Consider the following 27,001-nt stretch of genomic DNA (forward strand, 5'->3'; position numbering starts at 1 on the left):
GGGGACAGCTGGGAGGAGAAGGGGAGCCGGGAGTCTCCAAGGAGGGGCGAGGTGTGGCAGTGGTGGCTGGTACTAGGGGGAGAAGCGCAAGGTCCCTGGCTGGGCAGTGGGGCGGCAGCAGCAGCGCTGGGCTGGGTGAGACCCCCTGACAGCAGGGCTGGGTCAGGACTGCATGGCACGAACGGCTTTCGGCTTGTACTTACCCTTGTATGTCCTCTGTACTCTAGGAAGCATATGATACTTATTTTGCTAAACTGTGTTTTATTGCAGGGTCGTAATTAAATGACTAATTGCTATATGTTTCAGTTCTTTAATGGAGTCCCTCCATTTATCTTGACCACATATGCAATGACTCTTAATTTCTAATTTTGTAGTTTGTTCTTTTAATTCTTTGTATTACAATATGAAATGTAGTCATGTATGGTATGGTTACACACTTTGGGGCAGAATGAAGTCCTGTATTTTTCTTTCTTGTATCATTAAGTTCTACTCACAAATAAAACTCTTTAAAAAAAAAAAAAAAGTCTCTTCTTGCTCTGCTTTCAAAACTTGTACAGTTTTATTCTGCAGCTGTCACCTGTTGGATGTGATTTGCTTCATTTTCTGTAGTGGTTGTGTTGGCTGACGATGGCTTGAATCTATTCTCAGAAAAGCTGCGCCCTGGCTGCTGCAGGGCGTCCTTCCCCATGCGTCCCCGCTGAGCCCTGGGCAGAACGCTGCAGGGTCCGGGCTGCCCGCGGAGCCACCTTCGCTCTCATTAACGGACTAGACGAGTGTACAATGAACAGTTTATTTGTAATGCAAAAAGAACAGTGCCTGGTCATCAAAAAACATCACACTGTATTAGAAATACAAAGTATCTCTCAAAATTCAGTTGTATGTTAAAAACAGCCTGCCTGTGCTGAAGTATCAGTCAGGAAGCCTGCAGTCTGCTGCTTGCTTTTGGTCATCGTGTTATAAGGCAGTTGGTCTGCTGAGCATCTCTGGAGGTCTCGTGACAGGTGTGTAGAAGCTCTGCATTGGATGGAGCTACCGCAGGGAGCAGTTCGAGGCTGGCCAGAACCAGGGACGGAGCAGGGACAGGCACCGTGTACGCTGCAGCGCTCTGTTCAACAGCACGGGGTGGTGAAGCGGGACTGCACTGCGCCGCGTTGCCATCTCACCGGTTGCTGCTTCGCTGATGCTCAGTGCTTTATTCAACTCTTTTGTGGGGTTTTTTCTATTTGCAAAACTGGCCGGGAGGCCGCCTGAAACATGACTGTTTGTGGAGGGCCCTGAGAAACCCGAGGGCAGTTTGCTGCTGCAAAGGGTCATTGCATGGGCCCTGCCAGAAGATCGAACCCCTCCTCTGTGTGATGAGCAGTCAGCACTTGTAGAGGTCCTGGGAAGCCAGTGCTAGTTCTGTGGCTACTTCCTACTCTGCCTTTGTCCGCTGTTTTGTAGAGCCAAGTAAAAGGAGGGGGAGGAGGAACAAAGCTCCGCAGATGGTGAAGCAAACCTCTGCCCCGGCCAGCCAGTAAACTGCGAAGGAGAAAAGATGGAGCTTGTTAGTGGGCTTGTCCTTGCATCTACGCAAACTGGCCCTCAGCGCTGCTGTGCTTGGCAACCTGCTGCCGCACCTGGAGAACACGGCGCGACTGCATTGGCATCTGCCACTGCACAGCCTTGCTGGCACGCCAGTTACACGGAGGGGGCAGCTCGCAGCGGTTCTCTTCCAAGGAACCAGCACATTAAAAGTGGTTATTTGAAATGAGGTGTTTTCATTCGTGCCACTGTGGCAATAAGGGCCTTGCTATTCACGCAGTCAGCTGTCGCTGCAAGGCACCCCTGCAACTCTTTGCCCCAGCACCTCCTCCCCGGCTGCTCCCAGCGCGGTCGGTGCTGCTGCTGCTATCCGCTCAGGTGGAACACTCTGGAATCCGACGCCCAGCAGGCAGGTTCTGGCTCTGCTCAGCCCTCACATCAGGTCCACATTCGAGCTCTGACTTGCTGCCTGGGTGCTGCCCCCTCCCCCTCTTCTGTCCCTTCCTGCTGTGATGGCCTGGGGGGACAGAACCAGCACAGGGGATACTGGTGCTCCGCAGACACAGCCCGGGCTTGGGCTTGGCTCAGCCAGGGCTGCTGGGCACTGCAGGGCACCCTCCCCCAGCTCGGGGCCAGCAGTGGGGGTGGGCCCTTCACTCCTCGCTGCACACGATGGACTGTCCCGACTTCACTTGTGTCATCTGGGGATGCAGCTCCAGGGGATGTGGGGAACCAGTTACCACAGCACAGGAAACGCTGCTGTCACCGACCCTGCTTGCCAAGTGCCAGGGCAGGCGGCGTTACTTGCCAAAGTGGCTAAAAACAAGCCCAGCAGAGGCCCCGGCTCCTGGCCAGCCTCCAGCCCCCTCTGCATGGTGGGGCCAGGCCCTCGGCGGTGTGGTTCTGCCCGCACAGCGACACATGGGGCTGCGGGAGTTCGTAAGGAGCCAGGCAGTACCTTCTGTCTGGTTTTTCTCTGCTTAACTCTTCCTTGAGGCATTAGTTGGTGTCCTGCCCCGGTGCAGCTCTCACGGGTACCAACTGCTGCAAAGACAACTTTATGGCTCTGAAGTGTACTGGGCTTCCCCTTCCCCTGTCCTTCAGCCCCACGTTGGCAAAGGCGGGGGGGGGGGGGGGGGGGGGGGCGGGGCCCGGGGCCACGCTCACCTGTGGCCGACAGGATCGGTCCCAGGGCTCGGGCCAGGGCGCCCAGGCTGCGCAGGATCCCCATGACGCGTCCCTTCTGGCTGGCGGAGCCTGCGTGAGCAGAGAGACGTTACTACTTGCCGGCGAGATTTTGCTCAGGGCAAGGCAGGGCATTTCCCACAGGCACCAACCCCTCCTCTCATCTCATGGTCACTGCCCCAAGCTGCATTTACGTTGTTTCACCCCCCCCAGGATAAACATGACTGCATCACTGAAAAAAAAACACCAGGGCTTGTCAAGAGTGCTTGTCCACGGACAACTCATAGTGCCCTCGCACAAAAACAACAACAAACCCTTTTACATTGCACAACAGATTTGCTGGGGAGGCACAGGTGTACAATAAATACAGAAGCACGGATGCAAGTTAAATAAGAGCAATGTAAAAGTGACATTAATGAGCAAAGCCTTCCTTGTTCGCCTCAGCAGGCGCTGATGTGGTGACGACCAACTGACCCAACCAACTGACCCAAAGCTAAAGAACGAACCATGTCACCCACAGACGGCAATACAGCTACGTCTGCTCTGCAGGGTTATGTGGCAACCAGTGCCACAGCCCTGCAAGGTTTCAGAGGGTTCCTCAGAAAGCCCTGTCTAAGGAATCGGGCAGAAGCCACCTCACTGCTGGCAGCAACGGCTGCTGTCTCTTTCGGAGACCCCAGGCTGTTCCCTGCTCAGTGCTCTTTGTAGCCTTTGCCCACAGCGTTAATCCTTTGCCCACTCTGCCTCATCACCAGAAACAAGGTGGCTTCAAGCGTCCCCATCGCATTGGAACAAGCTGCACTACGCAGTACAAAATTAAAGCGTGACGCTGACATTCACTCTGAACAGATCAGTGCTGGTTGTTAGCTCTGAAATTATCCATTACGGAGTGCTGACGGTTTTCAGAAACGGCACAAGCCAATTTGGGGATTCCCTGTGCTCCCTCTCGGGATGTTTCTGCATTTCCCAGAGCAGGAGATTGTCCTCCTCTCCCCAGCCGTCGCCCTTGGCTTCCCTTTGCCAAAGGACGCTCGCGGAATGAAAGGCGCTGGAGGCTGTGGCACCTCCAGCACAACCCCACTGGCTCGCCTCCTCGCCTCCCCGCCACTGCGGGCAGCCACAGCCGTGGATCGCGGGCACGCAAGCAGCCAGGCAGGGCTCTGCGCCAGGCCTTCGCCTCACTCCCGCAGGGGTGGTTACCGCTTCGGGGTGACGCGCGTACGCCGCGGAGCAGCAGTTCGCTGCAACGCCTGGCATTTCTGCTTTCCTCCTCAGTGCATTTGGGGGGAAAGAGGCCGTTTATAAAGCCACGAGCCACCGGTGCAACACTTGGATCCGAGGCAGGCCTGCGCCACGAGCGTTCCTGTTGGTGCATCACTAAACTTGAGGTCAGTTCCGTATCCGAGCCGAGCCTGTACTACAGTCAGCTGTGGGGCCAAGGGCTGCCGCTCAAAAAGCAGGAAAGACACTCACCATAGCCTGACACCACTGCTGACAAACACGGGATAACGATGGCTGCAGCTGGAAAAGTCCACAAAAGAAACTGTCAGTGAACAGCAGAGAGCTCAAAAGGGCTACAGGAACAATCGTGAAAAACATGTGGCCTAAACTCGTTACTGCTGCAGAGAAATATGCGGAGCTCCGGGGCACTGCACCAACAATGCATCATCAGGTTTAATCCAGTTCAGTAACGAAACACCCCCTCAAAGGTGACCTGCGCGAAGAGCCCAGAGCCACGAGCGCTCCAAGCAGCTGTTTCACATTAGCCTCTCCCCTGCTGTGAGCCCACGGGAAAGGGGCGGGCAGGCCAGATGAGCTAACTGGTAGTTTTCCAAACCACTGCGGTCCGGTCAGGTGGAGCAGGGAAAGGGAATCGCCCACATTTCAAATGGACAACGAGGGGGCTGTGCACAGAATCACACTGTCCCCGTGCATACGGCTCTACCTGCTCATGGGTGAAAGAGGCAGCTACGTTCTGTCTCGGGAAATAAGACAGTCAAGTCCAAGAAGAAGAGGTTACAAAATTTGTGGACACAAAAGCCAAGAGCTGTTCGGCAATCACTGCCCTCTTACCGGAACAGGGGCCTTGTCTGCCAAGAAGGAAGTGCTGTAAGCATACAAAGCAGAGTCTTTTCTGGGAAGGACAGGACAACTGGAAAGCCGGCACGACAGGCACCTTGCCTTAACTGCACGCGCCCTAACTCCGGGGACAGCGGGAGGAAGAGAGGCCCCCTGCAGAGGCATTTCTAGCTGGCTTAACTGGGGAAGAGATGGGGTCTTCTGCCCAGGCAGGGAGCCCAGGAAGACGAGGCTCCCAACTTAGAAGCCCAGTTAGACACAACGAATACCTCCTCGCAGCCCTCCTCACCAAGCGGGCTTTTGACACCAAGTTAATCTGTAGGCAAGATGCAGATTTTGAAACCTGTCAAACACACAGCTGTCCCTGGACAGGCAAGTTACTGAACAGATGTGTTTTGTGGTTTACAGGTTACTCTAAGCTGTATCATGCAAAAGAGAAGTCTTCTTACTTTTGTAACTACTCATATTTGAAGCTTCTTAACAATAGTTAGCAGCACTGCGAATACCTTAAATCTCTTTTCAGACAGGCACTTCAGCAGATTAATCCAACTTCACTCATAATTGTTTCCCTGAATAACAGCTTAAATTGGCAGAGTATTATTTATGTAAAGACTTGAACATCTTTGAAAACCATCTGCACTCATCAGAAGCAACAGGTGGAGTTTTGCTCTCTCCCTGAGCTCACAGCGTGCAACGCACGAGAGCAGAGCGGCGTCCAGCCAGCACAGCCCCGCGCCGCAGCGTTCAGGGCAAGGCCGGTTTCCCCTCGCTCTGAACGCACCCCCCGCCTTCCGCCTCAGAGTGCCCCGGTCTCCGTTGCCTGAGAAATAGTGCAGCCACCACAGAAATACAAAGACAAGCTGTCTCCCTTCTTTCCCTGAGCTGAACTATTTAGCGAATATTTTGTTTCTAGGTCTGAGGAGAGGGGGGGAAAAAACCACCCTCGAGAGCTCCCCGGTGACACAGGACAACAGGAGCACTGGGGATGCGTCCAAATATCACCATGGCAACTTCCTCCCATACAAGCAGCATCAGAAAAAAGCCCCAGGCGCTACTTCTTCCACACTTTTATAAACAGAACCATCTTTCTGCTACTTACAGTTTGAAATTAGAAGTGTATCTTTTTTAACAGGGGTGAATAAATATATGAAGTGATTTGTGCTTAGCTTTCAGTGCGTTTTGAATGGCTCACCAAACGAGTACAGCAGCAGTCCAGCACTCAGCACCGTCACATTTGCAGCCCACCCAATTAACAAGAAAGCTGGAATCAGCAACATAATAGCCTGCAAAATGAATGAGTCACACGGTTACATTTAAGCCCTGCTCGTTAAAGCCTAATTCTAGGTGTCCTGCCAGTTCTCTCCCGCCGACAGGACTACGTTTAAGTGAGCAGCAGAAAGCCCTTTCTTCCCCAGCAGACGTTTCAGATTCACCTGGATGGCCACACACCAGCGCAGTTCACTGCTCTGTTCTCTCTCACTACCACCCGACTGCAGGCCACGCGCGGGCTGGCGTCCCCTGTCACGCAGGCTGTAGTTATCCTGCCACCCATTTCCCACAGCTGAGGAAAAACTGATTTTTGCAGAGTTCTCTCTCTCACACGATCTGCTGGGTTTTGGTGGTTTTTCCTCTTGTTCTGTGCTGAACTGGACAGAAATCTAGCTTTCACTTTGTATCTCCTGAGCTGGCACAAGAGATGAAAAAGCTTGTGTGTAACAACAGGTCTACAGCTCCTCTGCTTGCTTCCAGCAGTATGGACTGATTTTCAGGGCTTGAGCTTTCGAAGTCCATACTTCTGGAGACAAGAAGAAAAAATGGGTGGGGAATTGTATTTGCAATTCAAACCCACAAAGAAAGAAAGAAAAAAAAAAAAAAAAAAATCTTTATCTCCTCCAAGAGCCGGGACTTCAGTTCCCCTGTGAGCTCACACACCGAGCTTTCTCAGAGAAGACAGATCAGCTACGACGGGCTGCGCGTGTCACGGAAGAGGGCATTCACTCCCACCAAACGTCTCGTTCTGAAGATTCAGTTATAAATGAGCTACAGTAATCACTGTGCTAAGAGAGGCCACAGTCGCCGTGTGATCCAGATGGACAAACAAATCGCCGGAATAACTTCAGCAGAAGGGGGAACTCCCGCAAAAGCCACTCAGGCCACACGCGTCCACAGGAACGAGTGCCCTGGGACCAGCCAGTTTCTGCGCTGTGCACACAGGTGTTTACGAGAGGGGATCAGCCCAGACCAACTAAACCAAGTGAGTATTTCGAGGTAACTACACTTCTCAGCGCAGGGAAGAGGAAGGAGTACAAAAATTAGTGGGGCAAACCCCAGTTTTCATAAACTGCAGCGCAGTGACAGCAAACACAGCGGGCTGGCAGAGCACGCGGAGGAAGCTGATGCAGAGGATAAAGCAGCGTGAACACAGCAGCGTGAGGTTTCTCTCACAGGGAAGTGCTTCCTACGTGACACAGCAAATGTGCCATTAACATCTGACTGCCAGGGAGCAAGGTGGAGATGGTTTCACCAGCAGAAATGACTTTAAGAAAAGTTGAGTCAATTCACTGGACTGCAGTGCAGTTTGGTAATCTTTTTCACCCTGCCACCGTTGAAATCACACTGGCCTCAAAATCACAGAATCACAGAATGTTCGGGGTTGGAAGGGACCTCTATGGGTCATCCAGTCCAAGCCCCCTGACGAAGCAGGGTCACCTACAGCAGGCTGCACAGGACCTTGTCCAGGTGGGTCTTGAATATCTCCAGAGAAGGAGACTCCACCACCTCCCTGGGCAACCTGTTCCAGTGCTCCGTCACCCTCAGAGTGAAGAAATTCTTCCTCATGTTCAGACGGAACTTCCTGTGCTTCAGTTTGTGCCCATTGCCCCTTGTCCTGTCACTGGGCACTACTGAAAAGAGCTTGGCCCCATCTTCCTGACACCCACCCTTCACATATTTGTAAGTATACATTAGGTCCCCTTGCAGCCTTCTCTTCTTCAGGCTGAACAAGCCCAGCTCCCTCAGCCTCTCCTCGTAGGAGAGATGCTCCAGCCCCCTTATCATCTTTGTAGCCCTCCGCTGGACTCTCTCCAGAGAGAGTATAACAAACATGTATAATAAACAGATGGAGGCTTTAACAGTCCAAGCCTACCTATTAAGAAGGAGCCAACAAAAGATCAGAAACACTCGAAACCTGCTTTGTTTAGCTCTACGCATAAACATAAGTGACAGAACACATCTACCTGTGCCACAGCTGTATAAGCTGTAGGGAACTGTTCCCTGCTCCCAGCAGAGCAGCAGCATCATCTCTATGAAGAAAGAGGCAAGCAAAACAACAGACATGTACGCTTCCATCAGCAGAACTTCTGTCTGAACACTGGTACATGCCATTGTTACCTGTAATACTGATGATGACAAATCAAAGATTGGAGGAGAATCTGTCTCCCACTGCCCACCAGTGAAATATACTCTAAGGAAAGCCTGCCAAGCACAGAGATGGCCAGCCCAATCACGTCCCTGAAAATAATTGGCCAGAAGGAGAGTCAGAGATCAGCTCTGAAGCAGCTTTGGTAGTTCCAATGTCTGCACTGCAAGAGAAATCACTGGAACAAAGCATAATCTTCACAGCATTTTACCTAGCTTGCACAGACAGACACACTGTTCTCATTCCCTACTGCAGTTACATGTGAACTATTCAACATTTCAATAATATTGTAGCTGATGCAGGAAGAAAGGGCTCTGATGTTACAGAGTTTAGCTAGACTGATAAATGCCCAACAACCAGGGTCTTGAGAAGCCATTGAGCTGGATTAATGAGACAGAAGTTTGTTTTGATTTGATAAATAGAGTCATAGCCTCCAACTACCTTTCATTGCACTTCAGACTGAAAATTAACGTATCAGATTTGTGGGGGAAAAGAAAATGAAAAAAAAAATTTTTTACCCTTTTTACAGCTCTGATTTCATTTCCTGGCTTGATTCGGCGAGCATAACCTCCCTGGATCACAGCCATTGTTATTCCAATAAAGAAAAACATCTTGCCCTGCTGCATGCTAGAAGGGAGGCAAAAGCACAGATTATGGAGTCACGCACAGAGCATTCCACCCTGGGATTCACAGGTTCCGTGCAGACCCCTTCCTGAAGCAGCGAGAGAAAATGCTTTTTGGTGATCGCATGAGCAGTGCGAAGTTCTTAATATGCTGACATTTGTTTCCATGGCAGGCAGACAGCAAGAAGATAAACCTCTGAGGTTTCACACAGAGATGGGACGGCTGCTGGCAAAGGCTGCAGTCATCTCTCGACTGCTGTGATGTAGCTTAGTTGTTTCTAGGGTGGCCCACAAAAAGTCAACACGTTAATTACCCTGTGCCATGAAGTCTGTGCCATATGCACAGGAGCTGTTGGTTTCCAAGGAACAAGTGTTTTGCTTTCTCACCACCACTGCCACCACCCATGCAGGGTCTGATTAAGGTCACCAAGGCACAACACGGGCACTGGCATGCTGGGGATCATGTACCGCACCGGGGAGCTTGCAACATCACTCCCTCCACCCTTAAATATTTCTTCAAATTTCCCTTTCGCCTCTCTTATCTACTAAACTATGTGGATATTCTCAACTAAAAGTTTTGACCTCCATTAACAAGCTTGGTTGTCACACAGCCTGTACTGTTGGCGTAAATTTGTATATCTCACTACATGGCTATCCTGAAAGGACTATGCAGAAGCAAACTTCATAGACTAGAAAACCTTTTCTTGATGCACAGACATTAGTTAAGCCACAAGTGTAACGACAGACAGACAGGGCAAGATGAGACAAACCCCTGAGAATTACTCAAAGCGAAGGACACACACATAAGGAATCAAGATGCAAGATCATGTTCCGGGCTAGAAATCTTCCTGCGAGCTGGCAGCAAAAGTATTTCAAGCTGAGCTGCTGTTAGTGGACTCTGTTCTCCTTCTCCTCTAGTGTTTGACTAAAGGACATCAAACTCTATGATGTAATGACTGTACACCGCATGCAATGCAGAATTCTGACGAGCAAATACAACCACATAGCTATCCCTCCGTTCTTTGATTTTTTTGAGCTTCAGGATTTGTCCTGATACTGTGGAGCACTTCTGGGCTAGAGGAGAAAAGGCTCTATTAAATTCAATATAACTAGCCCACCAATACATATTTCAGAAGCTTTAATCTTGTGTATTTATTTTCTCTAGTTATTAGAAGTTGTAGATTCAATGAGTATTTCCTTTCATGATAAACAGCATGCCTGTATTTTCATAAATTCTTCCCACAAAGCCCAAGTATCACTGAATGCAGTGGTTGCTTTCAGACCGTTTTTACCAATCTCTTAAAGCCTCTCTTCAAAATAAATGAAGAGACCTTAAATCAAGATTTCGGGAAATATCCTAGACAAAATATACAACATTCATCTTTTACGCTTGCTATACCTGCTGAACTGGAATCTCTGGTGAGTGAGAAAACTCAGTGTATACTCCAAGCCGGAAAACAGGAAGAGGTACAGGAAATAAGCCAGGCCCAAGATTTTGAGATTCTGAAGATCTAAACAAACAAAAAACAAACAAACACCAAGGAAAAAAAAATATAAATACAGTGGTGTTTTTCAAGCATAGCTTGAGAATGCAACAACAACAATAGAGGAACACTTATCAACTGCACAGGGAAAAGTTCTCACCTCAGATGCTCATTTTAAATGCCCACACCAGACATGCCACAGAATGACTTCTGAAATGGTCTGAGTAAAGTTTTCACTTAGAAACTAACACAACATACAAAAAGACATAAAATACTACTATATAAAGCCAGCTAACACTTACTCTCTCCTGAAGGGGATTCCTTTCCTCGGGTGACGGCAGAGAACTGAAATAAAGCCAAAGGACTGAGCAAGTCAACTGCTGCCTGAAATCCAGACGTCACAGAAGAGACCTGATGAGAAAGAGAGGTTTGTTTAAAAACCTGATGTAATAACTACAGCAAGGAATTGACAGTAACAACCAAACGTACTTCTACACCTACACAAATTATCTGAGACGAAACAAGGCAACTGGCATTGGAGTTTGAGTGAACCCCAATAACATCCCAGACTTTCTGGTCACAGAACTGTTTCCACCACTACAACCAGAAGGTAGAGCACTGATAGCAGCTTTCACTGAAGACAGAAAACAGGCTCGTCCCTGGGTTCTTAAAAAGCAAAAGAGGCTCATTCCCCACAGCCCTGAAGGTGGCTTTATTTGGTTCACTTCTCGCATCATCCCTCATCTCCAGTGAACATTTACTGGGAAAATAATGGCACATCTTTCTGCGTGCTCATGGGAAGCTGGGGATTTGCTTGTGTGCTACAGGTGCGAGAACAGAGAACAGTACGTGTAGCACATGAAACAACGGTTTGTTTTGTACTGGTTGTTCTTTTAGCCAGCCAGTGACACCTCCTGGGGAAGAAAAGGAAAACAGAATTTTTAAAGAGATTCCTTGGAAAGATTTTAGAAAGATTTCTAGATACATTCTGCCCAGCCACATTATGTGGCTCTTTGAAGACGAAAATTTATTTTGTGGCACTTCTCGTCCTTGTACTCTACATGTCAACCGAATTACGCACTTAGTGGCACTCTACCTGCTCCTTATCAACAGGAGCTGAGGAGATGTTTATTCTTTGATCTATAGTGAATTTGATTTTTTGTTTCTTTTTTATTCTAAGGTATAGAAAATTAAAGAAAGTACTAAAGAAGAAATAATGTCTAAATTCTTACGGAAACGATTCTTTTTAAAGTAGGAGAATTTAGACTGTCCCTTTACATGACAGTGACAGGAAGAGATGAGACAGACTCAAGAATCCTGAATAACCGTACTTAATATTTCACTTCTTCAAAGCACTGCACAGACTTCATCTGATGAGCTTCCTTCTCCTGCCGGATAGAGAGGGAGGGAGCTATTACCCCCTTGAGAGCAGAGATTAAAGGTCAAGTTATCAGTGGAGCTTAATCTTGGTGCATGACCTGAGGACTCATATGGACTGGATTTAATAAAGCTGTAAACAAATCAACCTTCAATATGGTATTAACATAACCCCTGTCTTGTTTTCATAGTCAGAGCTTCTGAGTATCCAACAGCAGAGCTCTGGAGCCCATTAGCCTCACAACAGCAACCAGTTCAACATACCAGGTTGGTTTTGTATAAAGCCATAAAGCTGCTGATCCACACAGAACAGACTGGGATATTTATTTCCCCTTCCACTGCATGTATTGCAGAGCGTAAACAGACTCTCCCAAGAACTTTCCTCATGCTTTTAAAAGGTCTGTAAGAGGATTTCCTGAAGCTGGCTTGTAGCAATCCTCAGTTCCTGCATTTGTTGGCCTGATGGTGTTTGTACTACAGCACAGAGAACAAGCTGGTAACAAGCAACACTCTGCAAGCATGTTTGCCACTAATAAAAAACCTGTAGTTTGTACCTGGTTTGAATTATTATCCATGTCAGACAGGATGCCAAGCTGCTTTGTACTACCAAGGCTGATTTTAGTTTGGTCCTGAGGACATACATTATGCATGTATATGCTTAAAATCTTAAGTGTTTTATGAAATATATATATATTTATTAGATTTTTCTAAATCTCTGTGTGTGCGTGCATGCAAATTTCATTTCTTCTATCTTTGCCCTAGGAGCAGTGGTCTAGAAGTGACTTCATCCACTGATCGATAATGAAAACATTGTCCTAAAACTGACAAAAGTGTTTCACCACCCTCAAATAAGAAAGTATACGCTGCCAATTTCAGTCAATGTCACCAGCTGCTTGGAGTTCAGATTCTTTGCAGGTTCAAAATCTGCAACATCTAAGTTGTGTTTAATTTCTATGCTTATGATTTATTACTCCATAATTGCTCAGTTTTATTTCACGATCACCCTAAAAGTCACCTTGATTGGAAGACATTTTTCACACCGTCTTTATTCACTCTGTTTTCCTCTAATGCAGGGAGACTAAGTAACATGTCTTGAAGGCGCAGAGTCAGTCCAAATCTGCAATGCAGCCCAGACCTTCCTAGCTCCAGCCTTACCCTTCAAATCAGACACTGTTTTGTATGCATAGAGCAAAAGCCTTGTTATTCCGTAAGTCTGCCAGTGATGCTGCACAGCCCTACATAGTCCTTACATGATCAGCTGGGCACCAGAAAAAAAAGGTTGCAAGACCCTCCCTCCAGCTAGGCAGCCTTGCCCATGACTAGCTTAGCTAAAAATTAACTCAAAAGCTCTTAAAGGGGACAGAATCCGCTAGAGACCTTTCTATTCCTCCCTTCTCCCAAGCAGGTTCCAGCAGCAGCTGTTATGGCTGCCTCACATAAGACCAGTGTCTCTGACAGGTGAAAGGTACAGTTCTCTGGTCACTCTTCACCTGATAAACTTGTGGACCGGTTGAAAATAAGGGCAAGAAGGATAGCAAAAATTCTGTTCTCTTTGGATGAAAACTCCTCCTTTTCTCCCCTGTCCCCCTCCACCTTCCCCTTTCTACAAATTAATTCCAACAAGAATGAATGTGAAATACTTCATCTTCTTTCCCGTGAAAAGAGGACTGATAGAGAAACAAGAGTATGATGAGAACACAGCATATTTCAAGGAAACAGATGTCTAATCCCACTGGCACATCCTCCTACCGGTTATCATTATCATTTCCCTTCTTTTTACAGCTTTGTCCTTCCAACGCATCCATTCCTCTACTTTGGGAGCACCTGCTCCAGCTCAGCCCAGCCAAGCTCCAGAAAGGCAGCCAACATACCTGCCTTTCCTCTGTCATCCAGGGGCAAATAAAACTGCTCCCCTCCCACTCACAAAGTTGGATGAATTATCCAAGAAAAGAGCAAACCAGCCTAATAAGTGAAATTACAAATACCCTGGAACACACAAACGACATGAGGCCATGGCCCAGATGCGGGCTGAAAGGAGACAGCACAAAAGCATTGATACCAACCCCAAGAAGCTCCAACGCCAGACAAACCACTATCTCATCAACAATAAAACCCCATGTGTTTTGCATGACTGGGACCTGACCCTGAGAGGCCCCTATTAATCCACCTCACGCAATACCCACTTATGCGTAGAGACAGAGCCCCAAAAAGCAGGGACAGAGTGTTCATTTTCTTACCAAAACTCAGTCACGCTGGCTAGCACAGACTAGCTTATCAGAAGAACTCTTGCGAGGTTAATAGAAGGGGAAGGGAGGTACTCAGTCATCATACAGTCCTCAAAGGCACTGAAGCCATTTATCCATCTACAGCAAAGGTGGAATTGTTTATAGAATACAGATTCGCTCTACAGCACATCCCTACGTCAGTATGTTGCCACCATCCCAGAGTGTGCAGCTCTAACAAAGAACAGGATTTTATCCAGAATGCTTAGAAACAGCCAAATAGGAAAGGGGAACAGATGACACATGGAAGAGCTGTTAAAAAAAATAAAATAGCTGTAGTGCTTGGGAAGATAACGTGAGCAACCAATTTCACATGGGACACAGACTGCTGGGAAACACTCTGGGAAGGTCTAAAGTTTTGCCCCTGCAGGAGCATTGCAGCCAAAAGTTTCCTGAACAATTCTCAGTGTCAAACGGGTTTGGCTATCCAGAAACCAAGCACGCTTGAACAGCTGAGTGCTGCTTAGAAACAAGGGATGACAGGAAAGATCCAACCCATCTGAAGGCCTCAAATCGAGTGTTTCACCCAGATATCTAGGGCTGAATTCATTCTCTCCTACACTACCAAAGGAGACTGCTCCAAGAGACTTTTAATCAGATATATCTTGGACGGTGTCTGATCACATAATATTAAATCATAATATTAATAGATGTTTGGCCCCACAAATCCAGTCATGGAATTTTAGCACGTGTAGATATTTTGTATCTGTGGAAGACAGCACAGCTCAAGGATAAGAGTCATTTACTACCTGAGTGTTCAAAATAATCAAGCAAAGACAAGATAATGGTTCAGAAAATTTCTAACATATACTGGCTAAATGACCAGTCTCTGATGCATTTACTTTTACAGTTAGCTGAAAGTCATCCCCAGGGAGCCATAGTGATCATAATTTAAAATTTACCCTCTTCCTCCTAGGCTCCCATTAGTTTCTGAGAAATTTAAACCTAACACACCAAAACCAGCAATTTAGCAGACACATTAGCTATAAAGAATTTCTCATGTTACACTGGGCTAGGAGGTGGGACCATCATGCAACCACTTTGACACCAGCTTGAGTAATAATATCAAATCCTAGTTCCAGGAATGAGCTGAATTCCTGAGATACTGGCTCAGCCTCTTCTTTATTGTTTCCAGTATTTCAACAGTTCTCAAACCCCGTTTTTGCAAGAACCACAAATCTTCAGACTGAGAGTCCATTTACCCGTTTTTCTTTGGGAAGTGTCTCTGGAAGTAGGAAGAAGATGAAAATGAGATCAGCCACAGCAAACATGAGTGCTAACAATGCTGAACGAAGATAGAAGACTTCTCCCTTCTCTGTCTCCATGGCTAGGTAAGCTCCGATCATAGGACCCAGGGTAAAACCAAGGGAGAAAGCAACGCCAATCATTGCCTGCAGTGATACAATGAGCACAGACATGTAGATTTAGACATCAGTTTGTTCAGGTACCTCAGTTCTAAAACAATTTGGATTTCTTGGCATTTACCCTAAAGAAATGCAACCAGATAGAGAATGTAACCACCCAGTGGACGTAGGGAGTGTACAGCAACAACCATTAACTGGAAAAAATATTTCCAAATAACTGATTTTATTTTCTGTCTAGTCAGGCAAGTGGCAGGAACAAACTGCAACGTGGTTATGAGTCAAAGAAAGTTGGAACGGGAAATAATGATTCTTACCTCAGGGACTGCTCAGCCAGCAGATCCTTCAGCCATAGTATAAACTTTTGTAGTGTGAAACTGGAGTAGGGAGGACAGCACCATGGTAGGAATTCATAATAATGCCTATAGCTTCTAAAACACCTTGGCAATTTCTGTATTTAGAAATTTATCTCATAGAGCAAACAGGCCGGGAGACTCCCCAGAACAACCTGAATTTAGTGCAAGTACTAAATAGGATTTATGAACTCACTGTGAAATCAGCACATAGCAAAAGAGGCAGAATCTGTACACACTGGATGGAAGCTTAAAAGAGCAGTGATTTGAGCCATCAGACTCAGTGACATTGCTTAAGAATACAACAGTACAGGATCCAGCTCATTTTCTTCAACAGAGATTCAGAGCTGTACACTTGCGTATGCAGGACCCAAATGTGTCATCCCAGGACACGATCCTCCTGCTTTCCTGAGTCTATTTAACTATATCTATAGCACCAAACTAAACGAGGCCAGGGCACCCCCAGGTGTCACATCACAGTCTCCAGTATTGCTTTAGCCTACCCAGCTAGCATTCTCCCAGGAATTGCCCCATCACAGTTTTGGAATAGCATCAATGGATGCTGTTCTCTTCCCAGAAAGCTGAATAAACGGGCCTACTCTGCTCTGAAAAAGAAGAGTATAGCCATATGGATGTGAGCCATGCTGTACTAAGTGACTTGCTCTCAGGCCCTAAAAATAAGACCTGACCCATTTTATTTACCTGTGCTGTATGGCTATCCCTCTCCATAAATAAAAATATACTTTGGCTCACCAGGACTATAATAAATTGCTTGGAAAATTCATAAGCTATCACTGACATCTAAAGCTTTCCCCTCCCAAGAAGCAGTTGTCCTGCACAATGGCTTTTAACAATCTGTTAAGAGAAGTCTGGGCCCCCAAGGTTTTTACAAGATAAAAGATCTAACTGTTGATTCACAGGCAAAATTCAGCCTGTGAATTCAGGGTGTTTCCATCTGGTCCACTGCCTTCTGGAAGAGGACAGAGCAACTGTTCATACTATTTGCTACTCAGTCAGCCAAACGCCACATCCTTTACCCGCTGAGCTCAGATCCTGAAGCCAGTGCAGCACCCAAGCAAGCCAGGAGGCACGCTGTGCTGTGCAGTGCTGCTGCGCTTCCACACTTTCGGAAGGTGAGAAAAACAGGTTGTCCTGTAACTGGTTTCCAGACACCAAAATTGGTTTCTCAGCTATTATAATGAGGATCACAGTTATCAGCAGGAGTAACAGTTACAACACTTACACAGGTAGTTTTTCCACCTCAAGGGCATCTACATTTCACTTGTAAGTAAAAGTCATTGATACATGAAGTCTGAGAGCTCACCAGCAAAATGATCTAGCATCTTTTCAGAAGTGAGGTAGTAGGTACAGTCATGTTTTCACTTGATCAATGAACACACACCTAAGGAAGACATTCTGAGCACCTGAAATCAACTAAAAGCTACCCAGCAAACCCAAACATACACCCCATGTGTAACTCACCATGCCCTTGCTCCGTGCTTTTGGAGAGTGCAAGTCAGCAATTATAGCTGTGGAGAGGCTGACATTCCCTTTGCTTATTCCACCTATGATCCTGGAGAGAAGAAAAACGCCAAAAGTCCTAGAGGCAGCCCATAGTGCGTATGATGTTATCAAACCCATCTGCAGAAGCAAGAAAGGGTTCTTCATAAAGAACAGCAAAGTTGATATAATTTCTGCATATTTCCCAGCTAAACATTTGTTTATTTGTTTTCAACAGCTGCTTCAAACCTCATGTAACAGAAATGTCTGAATATACTGATACTGAATTATGTCCTGGACAGTGTTATAAAAAAGTAGAAACAAATCCATACAAACTTCATATAAATGTGAGATTACTAATAAAATTAGAAGAGCAAACAAAGTTCAGAGGGAGCTGAATCAGTCCTGGGTACAAGACCACTTTTGTGCATCCCACTCGTTTCCACCTTCAAGAGAATTCTGAGTTCAAAATAAAAAGAATTCACAGTTCTAGTCCTTAAATTTCGTAATCATAAGCACACGTGCTTATTTAGTAGGGATTTGTATGCCATTCGCCGCCAAGTTCCACCATGTATGTACGCACTTGCTCTGCACTGCTTCTGTAATCAGAACCCCATACCCTGACCAGAAACTGAGAAAACTTTTTGGAGAGTGTTCACGTTCATGTATCTTACACTGCCATATAGCACTTCCTAACCAACAATCCCCAGGCTCTGCGAAACAGGTCATGAAGTGATCAGCCCTCATTAGTCACTTGGGGAACTAAAATATACAGGGATTAAGTCTAACATTTGTAAACAGAGCATCTGAAGTCACACTTCCGTACATAGGGGAAAGGGATTTTGGAAAATCCCAGAAACAGATAGGTATTTTGGTGCCTTCTGTGTTCACTTCTGGATGTGGGAAGCTCAACTTAAGCGCCTGCATTTAGAAGTGACTTGACAAGAAGCAGCCAACAACTGTCAGACCTAGAACGTTCACCATCCCAATCCTTTGTGCTAACCGTAATACCACAGTGCCTTCAGCTGTGTATTGAGATGACATTACTAAAATCAGCATGAGACACATACCACTGTCATCAAGATGACAGGCCTTCTGCCCAAGCAGTCCGACACAGCACCAGTGAGGGGAGAGGAGAAAAACTGTAGGATGGAAAAGACTGAGCCAATCAGACCTAAAAACAACAACAACAAAATATATATCATTAGACTTGCTGCCTTGATCTTAAATACAAAGACAGCCAACCTGTTCCACACCTACCACTCTATTACGTCCATTAAAAGCACACAATTAAATGTAAAACAACAGCTACAAAGAACAGCTTTATCTCTGAAACTAAGCCACCCTCAAAACACCGATCTTGTATTGTTATTTAACTGAGGTGGCAAATACAGACAGATACACGGACAGACCAGAGTAACAGGCATGAACTGAATGATTCACTGGTGAGAAGGGGTTTGAAACTCACTGGTTATAATGGAATGCTGATTCTCCAATGCTTCCCCATCTGACTATCTACATTTTCTGTTCTTACAGCAGAGATAATGCAGTCTTTTATAGTCACAGTGGTTTTAAGATTTTTTTTTTGATTGTTTGAACCTGATTCTGTCACAATTAATTAGCTTTTCTTTCCTTCTTATCATGGAAGAAGGACGTAAGCACTGCTGTTAGTGAGGCACTAACAGGGTAGGAGTGATTCCAACAGACTCCAAGAGTCTTTTGAAATCTGCCTCCAGCTTCTGTGATCTTTAATTCCTCTTTTCTCTTGCCATTTCTAGCTTCACACACTTATTAATTTGCACTACACTCTCAACAAACAGGCAAAAAAATGCCTTGCTGTCACAGTTTTTCTCTAAAGGAAAAAACGGATTATATGTCTCGGATCATTCAGCTATCAAAGCTTTAAAAGGCAGAGGAGAGACAAAAAGTTTTGCTCCCATCAGCTTCAAGGGAGGCAGGATATTGATACTGAACTCCTTGGAGAGAACAGCTGCTTGTGATAGCTCAAAAGCTCAGAAAATTATGTAAAAATCTTATAAATTGGTACACTGGCAGTTGATGTCAATGAGAGACAAGCTGTCTTCCTTGTACTTCTAGCACTGTAAAAACACCCAGACATGCCAAACACTTCACAGCCAGGGAGCAGCAAGAGCAGGGCTGTTCCGCATGGGGGAACGAGCCGGGAGTTGAGGGTGACCACAGCTCTGGCAGTGCCCCCGCCAACCAGGGTGCAGTCCCGCACGATCCAGATGGGTTGGCCAGAGCAGGTTGCCGCTGGCCGGCTCCGCTGACAGCCCCAGACAAGGCAAGGGTTATACATCAGATCCATCCACGGAGTCCAGCCAAGACCAGCAGGAGACAGGGTCAGAGAAATGAGTGGAAACAAGACTATGATGTAGGTTTGCCCAGGAGATCAGATATCCGCAGTGTAGGTCCAAGGTCCATCCAAGCGACTGGGCCAGAGACAGACCTGGAGACAAGGCTATACTTACGATATAACTCAGGCAAGACCCAGGCCTGAGCTGAAATATTTCTCCTGAATCACTGGGCAGAAAGCGTGTGGGTGAAGCCTGGTCACTGCGACTAAGTATCAGTGCCCTCAGTGCCTTGACGTGGGCAGAGGTTTCTGCCCTGAAGAGGTTGCAGTCTAAGCAAAGATGAAAGAATGCAGAATATATCCTGCATCGGGAGAAACGACAAGATGATCTTGCAAGTGTCTTTCCAATCCTATGCTCCTTGTTGCAGATGACGGCAATGAAGGAATGAAGGCCACAGGAAGACTACAGCAGCCTCTGCTTAACATCACAAGTATAATGAACCTTTCCACTCCAACCATTTAAGGTGCAGTCACACAAGATGGACTGAGACAGGAGCTGACTACAGCTAAGATAACTTGTCCATCTTCCCCTGCTTTTGCAGCCTCAGTTGGCTTTCCAGTGAGCTAATTCAACTCAATCTAGCAGAAAACTAATCTGGAAAAAAAAAAAAAAAAAGGAAAAAAGTTTTCTGCTGGTTTAGCAAATTAGATGGCTCATTATGAAAAGCTGTCACCAAAACCAGCAGAAGAGACGGATTCAAACGTGACAGATACCAGGTTAATTCAGCCACCTTGTCTGCACCCTCATTGCCTGTGGCTGTCAGGTGATTAGCAAACATTCCCATCACTACTCAACATTGCTTCTAAATACTTTTCCTCTCAGTACTTTTCTCCTAGAGAGAAAACAGCAAGGGGTACCAGCTTCCCTTCCAAGACAAACAGTGTCTATTTTATTTGCATGTTCCCAATTAGATGCTGTATTTTCTTCACGAGGCAAAAGAGTCAGCTGGACTCCTCTGGAAGGAGCAGGGAGATTTCTCCTTCCTCTTGACAGCAACTGAGCCAAGTCAAGGGGTACAACACTCCCAAGAGTACAGGGCACAGCAGGAAAAAGGAAAGGCAACAAGTTCAACAAGACTGTGAGCTCCCAGCCCCTTGCTTAAACAGAGTCTGGGAGAGAAAGAACAAGGGGGCGGCATGCAGTCAGCCCTCAGAGAAGACAGAAAGCAGTTTCTGAGAGATTAAAGAAAACTACTGACTTTGAATGGTAGGAAACAATCTGACTGAAAATGAGCACAGAAACAACAACATGCCTGCAAGGACGCTGTGGGAAAGAGGAAAATTGTTTATAAACTTTCTAATGTTTGGAAAGCCCAAAAACCCTACTTTAAATAGTAACAATACATTTACACTTCTATTTTAATAAAGTTTTACTTGTTTTTTTTTTAGTTTAAAAGCCTTTTGCTTATCTTGGAGGATGCCTCAGCTCACTAAAAGGAGAAGGTCTAGACATTTCCTATTACAATTAACACAGACACCCTCACATCTTCATACTCTGAAATCCCAGTTTCCTCACAACTCTCTAGATCGCAAGGAGCCAAAAGAGCCTCTGATGTGTAACGTGACATACGCGCTGCTGGATTTCCTGCACTGCTCCTGCTGGAGCTCACCCACACCAGCGTGTCCTAGTGACAGCAAATGCTTCTGGACCCTGCAAGTCAGCAGCTCTCCTGCTTTTAATAGGACTAATGATATATAGAAGCAGTGCTGCACTATTGCTGCCCTGCAGGGAGGTGAGACTTGAACTCACACGCTTCTAATTCCAATGTTTCCTACTGAATGATCTCCAGTCACGTGTGGATCAATTGTGAAGGGAGAATAACTTCTGTGACTGTGCAGCGTCTAGCGCAGCAGGCTCCTGACCCTCTGCTGGCAGTCTGACAATAAGGAACAGCAGGCCTGTATTTCTCTAGCAATCTGTAGAACAAACTGGGCGAGATCATAGGATAATTCAGGTTACAAGGGACCTCTGGAGGGATCTACTCCAAACACCTGCTCATCCAGTCAGCTGCGAGGTCAGACCAGATTGTTCAGAGTTCCATCTAGTCAGGGTCTGACAGCTCCTGAGGATGGAGACTACAAAACCTCCTTGGGCAACCTGTTCCACTGGCCATCCTCACTGCAAAAAAGTTCCTCCTTACTACCAGTCTGAACCTCCCTTGCTTTTACTTCCACCTGTTGCCTTTCCTTGTCCCACCATGCACCACAATTAAATGCCTCACAGAATCACAGAATGGTAGGGGTTGGAAGGGACCTCTGTGGGTCGTCTAGTCCAACCCCCCTGCCGAAGCAGGGTCACCTACAGTAGGCTGTAGAGGACCTTGTCCAGGCGGGTCTTGAATATCTCCAGAGAAGGAGACTCTACAACCTCACTGGGCAGCCTGTTCCAGTGCTCAGTCACCCTCAGAGGGAAGAAATTCTTCCTCATGTTCAGACGGAACTTCCTGTGCTTCAGTTTGTGCCCATTGCCCCTTGTCCTGTCACTGGGCACTACTGAAAAGAGCTTGGCCCCATCTTCCTGACACCCACCCTTCACATATTTGTAAGTATACATTAGGTCCCCTTGCAGCCTTCTCTTCTTCAGGCTGAACAAGCCCAGCTCCCTCAGCCTCTCCTCGTAGGAGAGATGCTCCAGTCCCCTCACCATCCTTGTAGCCCTCCGCTGGACTCTCTCCAGTAGCTCTTCATCTTTCTTGAACTGGGGAGCCCAGAATTCGACAGAGTACTCCAGATGAAGCTTCACTAGGGCAGTGTAGAGGGGAAGGAGAACCTCCCTCGACCTGCTGGCCACACTGTCTTCTTCACAGCCTCCCCACAGGTATCAGAAGGGTGCTAATACCTCCAGGCTCAACAAGCCTAGGCTCCCCAGACCCTCTGTCTTCCCAGTACTCTGCTGAACTCATTGCAGTTTATGGATGTCTGTCTTGTACTGCAGGGCCAAAACTGGATGCAATGATAGATATGATAGATAGATATGATAGATATACACTCTAGATATGATAGATATACACTCTAGATATGGTCTATCAAGTGCTGAGGGGGGACAATGGCTTCCCTCAGTCTACTGGCTCTGCTTCTGTTCACACACCCCAGGTGCTGTTGGCCCTTCTGCTTCAGCTTGCCGCTCACCAGGACCTCCACGGCCTTTACAGCAGAGCTGCTCCCCACCAGTGAGTGCCCAGTCTGTGTTGTTGCCCAGGACTACTCCTTCCCAGGGCAGGACTTCGCATTTCTCCTTACTGAATCTCACAGGGCTCCTGTTAGCCCATTCCTCCTGCCTGTTTAGCTGTCTCCAAATGACAGAGATGGGGCTGTCCAACTCCTCATTGCTACCAGTGTGGTGAAAACAAAATAATTTATAGCCTACTGGAAGAGACATTTTCTGTGTTATTTAAGTCTAAATGTAATAACAGGCAGGTATGTTTTTTGTATTTCTTGTCATTTTCCTCATCGTTCATCATTCCTCACATCAACACTGCAAATAACTTGAAAACAACACACTACATTTCGGGGGGGGGGGTGTCTGTTAACTTGTTAGTTCAATCTCCATACCTCCAAACAAGACACTGTTGTATTTCTGCTCTGGAGGCATCCCAACCATCACTGCAAACCAGTCCACACCACGTTGCAATGACAAATAGAATCCATCCTGAAAAACAGATAGATGGGAGAAATAGAAGCAGGAAGACAGTTTCTCTGTTTTATTTTCAAAGATGGCATCAAAGCTTAGTGAACCAGAGGTACCATTAGATGATTCTTTCCTCCTGCTTGGGAAAATGTCCACGTTGATCAGTTGTCATAGGCTAAAAAGAGCTTAAATTGTGAATGGTAACAAGCAGCAGATAATTTGGAGTATGTGTTTGGGTGGAAGAATGGCTGAATTTGAACTTTTTTTAAACCGTCAGGCCTACTACTTGCTAAAACCTGAAATAAACAGAAGTGGCACATCCTGAATCCTTCAGCTGATAAAGCAACATGAGACACACTCTATCCCTCTGCACATATGCTATTTAGACTGGGAGAACCAAGGGCTTGTAGGTCCAGAAAGAAGAGGTGATGTGAAAAAGAATAGTTCCCAAAAAGCGCAGGAGGACTTGAAAAGAAGAAGGAAGCCCTGAAAAGAAGGTGAAAAGGGCCATCTGAAAAGATCTTGGCTATAGGAAATACACTGGAAGTGGGAGAAGATCCTGGAGATCAGAGCCCATGGTTAGGGTTAGAGATGGGGTTTTAAGAAAGACAAAGGCTACAGTTGCCATTGGAGTGGGGTTAGAGAAGGGCTGTAAGACAGATGTGTGGTCTGCAAAAATAATTCTCCCCTGACAACATCTTCATCTTGTCCAGTAACACCTGAGAATGGCACCTGCAAGCAGCTGCACAGCAGGGAACCATCAACCTTCTACCCTGCAGTCCCAGACCAGCAGCCAGCTCCCTGCTGCTAATGGAAGCTGAGACCTAGTGAACAGGATGCTGGAGGTAGGAGCAACGGAGTGTGTGAAATACTCATGTAGAGTCAAAGCTCTTATCTCTCTGGTTCTTAGATAAGCCCCAGTAAGCAGACCCATTATGGTTTGTCATTTACTCTGTCTCACCAGTGATATCAGTGTAAGTCACAAATGCACTGGTAATTACAAGGACGAGCCCCTAAGAAATACCTGAATTTTCCCCCAAACAAATCCCTCGTTTTAAAGAAAAAGCAAGAAGGAAGAGTCTCACAGAGTTTCTCAAACAAATTCACTCCATGAACCGTTTAAATGTGCTAGATATTACTATTCTGCCTACAGCTATTTGGTTTGCTCCAAGGCAAGGGATTTTTCTTCCATCCTTCCCTAGAGATCTCATACTTAACATTTTCAGCAGGCTGACTTTGTTGCTTACCTCGGTCTGGCTGTAATAATCAAGGATGGAAGGAAACAGTGGCAAGATTAGAGCAAATCCCAACAAGTCAATGAAGAGTGCCAGGAAGACAATTGTAATGACACGACTGCAGTTCTGTTCTTGCTTGTCATTGATGGAGTTGCTGCTGGTTTCTCCCTCTCGCAGGGCCATGTTCCCAGGTGCTCTGCTTCTAAAAAATTACATTTATATCCAGTCAACAGGAAGCATTAGAGTATCTTGCTAGTTCATTCTTCCTTTCTACAGACTTCACAAAAAAAAAATATAAGCTCTGGCTATATTAAGCTACTTGGTTTTCAAGGGAACAGGAACCTCAATTCTCTAGTCTTGGTTACTAGCTCAGCACCAAGTCTGCCTGCATCAAGAACAGACTACAAGGGCAATCGGATAACAAACTCCATTATAGGAGCATCCCAAATAAAACACAGAACTAAGGAGCATTTGAAGTTTGATAACATGTGAACAAGGCTAATACAAATTTCCCAAGTGCTTTCAACTCAGCATTACAGTAAAATGGGTAAGAAAGGGCAGTCTTGTTTTGAATATCCACATTCAAGTAACTAAAAGATTATTTATGCCTTCAGTGTATATTAGAAATTACTAAAGCAGTAACAATTAAAAAAAGTAGACTTGCTAACTATTGCAGGAATCCTGTTTTTAAGATAAATCCTGCAGAGCAACAGCAACTCCAGAAACAGCAAAACAAAATCTTGAAACTTGATTTTTTTTTTTTTTCTTTCTCTGCCTGACAGCCACTGAATGGCTATATGAGTTGGAGCTTCAAGTGATTCTGGCAGCATTTTAGTTTGTCAGAAATATCAGAACTACCAACTTTCCTTGATAATACTCCAAAACCATCTCAAAGACCTAAAAAAGATGCAGGCCGTATCACATTCACTATTTAACAAATAAAGAAGTCAGTCCATATCCCAAAAAAACCCTCGGTTTCAACAGGTATCAAAATCAAGGAGTAATACATAAACCATGAAACTGCAAACTTCAGACTTGTAAAACAGTTTTACAGTGTATCTCAGTTATAAAACAATCAAATTTGCAGTCCCTTCTACTTCAAAAAACGCCTGAACTTTTGTTGCACTATAAGAGTAACAAAGCAGACTTTGTTTCATCCAACAAAGTCAACCAACAGCAAAATAGCCATTAACTTTGATGAGTCAGGATTGGAAACACTGAGCAATTCTTAGATAAATTCTATTCTGGGCAGGACATGCTGTATCATGTACACTTGTGCATATAACATCATATTGCATTAACTGAAGATCATAACACTTTGTTATGCTCAGCAATAAATATTATCGTGACATTTCTTTACCTGTGAATTCAGTTTACCAGCACTGAAGCATTAATAAAAGTTCAAATGCCGTGAGGTAAACATGGAAGGGGGCCACCCGCAATCCATTAAACTCCTGGCATAATGCTCTTAAATCTGCTAGTGAACACAGCAGTTTGGTTATCTTCAGGATCCTTCTGTTTAAATGGTAAGTCATCACCACTACAAATATTTAGCATTATTTGTTTACCCAAATGATGTAAGAGCATCTGGAGCCAAAACAACCACTCATTTCGCCAAACCCTCCCTGTCCCTAGGTCTATCCGGCCAACGGCTGAGGGATGGGCCCACTGTGGCAGGTTCTATCTTGGTTTTCCTCGCAATTTGTTTATTCATCCACCGAATTGTACGAACAAGCTGAACTTTTCCAGGGTTATTTGCGCAGGATAACATCCTTCACGCCTTGCCCTTTCTGCCATTTCAGCAAGCGTGCGGCCTGAACCCACTGAAGCCAGCGCTGACCTTTTGTTCGGCTCCGCTTTCAGCTTCGTGGCTGCCATTTCCATTTCCCTTGCGCAATGTCCCAAGGCACTACATGTTTCTGCCTTTGCGCTCCATCAGTTCAAACCTCCCTGTATTTTTTCGCTAGGCAGGAAACCACCGAACGTTTTTATAGGTCCTGGCGTCCCTTCAGCAAAAACAACACACTTGGCCTCCACCGCGACGTCCGATTGCTGCGAGGCCGGTCCGAGGGTGGGGCCGCCGGGGGAAGCCGTTTCTCCCGCCACTCGTGCCCCCGGCGCTGGCTCGGCCCTGCCTCGGCTCTCCCGCCCACTCCTGCCCGGCAGGGCCGCGGCTCCGCGAAGGGACCGGCGGGCCCAGCCCCACCCACAGACGGGGATCTCTCGTCAGCCAGCAGTAGGGACTCCACCCATCCTCCTGGTGTTGCCTCACCGCCCCTTCCCCACCTCTGAAGTCTCCTAGGCCCGGCTTTACCTTGGTAAGCCTTGGGAAGGCTCCTCTGACTCCCCGCCTCCCCGGTGAGTCCCCGGGGACCCGCAGCCCCGCTGAGGCGAGCGAGCCGCGCCCGGCCCAGCCCCGCTCCCGCCCACGCCGCCGGCAGAGCCCGCCCCCCTCCGGGCCACCTTACCGCTCCCCAGGGAGCCGGAGCCCTCCCCTGGGGATGCTGCGGCCGGGCGGGCGGCTCCTCCCCGGCTCTCCGCCGCGCCCCGCCGGCCTTCCTTTTCCGGCCGCGGA

The 27,001-nt window shown here is 46.7% G+C and overlaps 1 protein-coding gene across 2 annotated transcripts; it reads right to left on the reverse strand.

Moving 5' to 3' along the window:
- Positions 1-206: 206 nt before the first annotated feature.
- On the reverse strand, positions 207-26,977 carry SLC75A1 (solute carrier family 75 member 1). 2 transcript variants are annotated; one of them, XM_075420410.1, is made up of 13 exons: positions 26,895-26,977; positions 24,439-24,628; positions 23,116-23,212; positions 18,257-18,360; positions 17,169-17,327; positions 15,175-15,363; positions 10,616-10,724; positions 10,229-10,340; positions 8,725-8,833; positions 5,981-6,071; positions 4,183-4,230; positions 2,692-2,781; positions 207-1,521 (listed from the first exon to the last, which is right to left on the reverse strand). In XM_075420410.1, exons 2-13 carry the CDS (start codon positions 24,607-24,609, stop codon positions 1,415-1,417), a joined length of 1,386 nt encoding a protein of 461 aa, XP_075276525.1. In that variant the 5' UTR covers positions 24,610-24,628; positions 26,895-26,977; the 3' UTR covers positions 207-1,414. The 2 variants fall into 2 exon arrangements, with proteins under 2 accessions (XP_075276525.1, XP_075276524.1); XM_075420409.1 differs by lacking the exon at positions 26,895-26,977 and adding an exon at positions 26,741-26,820.
- Between the last annotated feature and the right edge of the window lie 24 nt (positions 26,978-27,001).

Source organism: Opisthocomus hoazin, chromosome 5, assembly GCF_030867145.1.
Source record: "Opisthocomus hoazin isolate bOpiHoa1 chromosome 5, bOpiHoa1.hap1, whole genome shotgun sequence".
Lineage (NCBI taxonomy): Eukaryota > Metazoa > Chordata > Aves > Opisthocomiformes > Opisthocomidae > Opisthocomus > Opisthocomus hoazin.

Bases quoted from the DNA above. Each gene is read 5' to 3' on its own strand.
- SLC75A1 (XM_075420410.1), bottom strand. From the start codon at position 24,609: ATGGCCCTGCGAGAGGGAGAAACCAGCAGCAACTCCATCAATGACAAG. The intron at 10,341-10,615 runs GTAAGTGTTAGC...TTGTTTGTTTAG, and splicing joins GGAATCCCCTTCAGGAGAGA to ATCTTCAGAATCTCAAAATC. The intron at 8,834-10,228 runs GTATAGCAAGCG...CCTCCCTTCTAG, and splicing joins CAGAGATTCCAGTTCAGCAG to CATGCAGCAGGGCAAGATGT.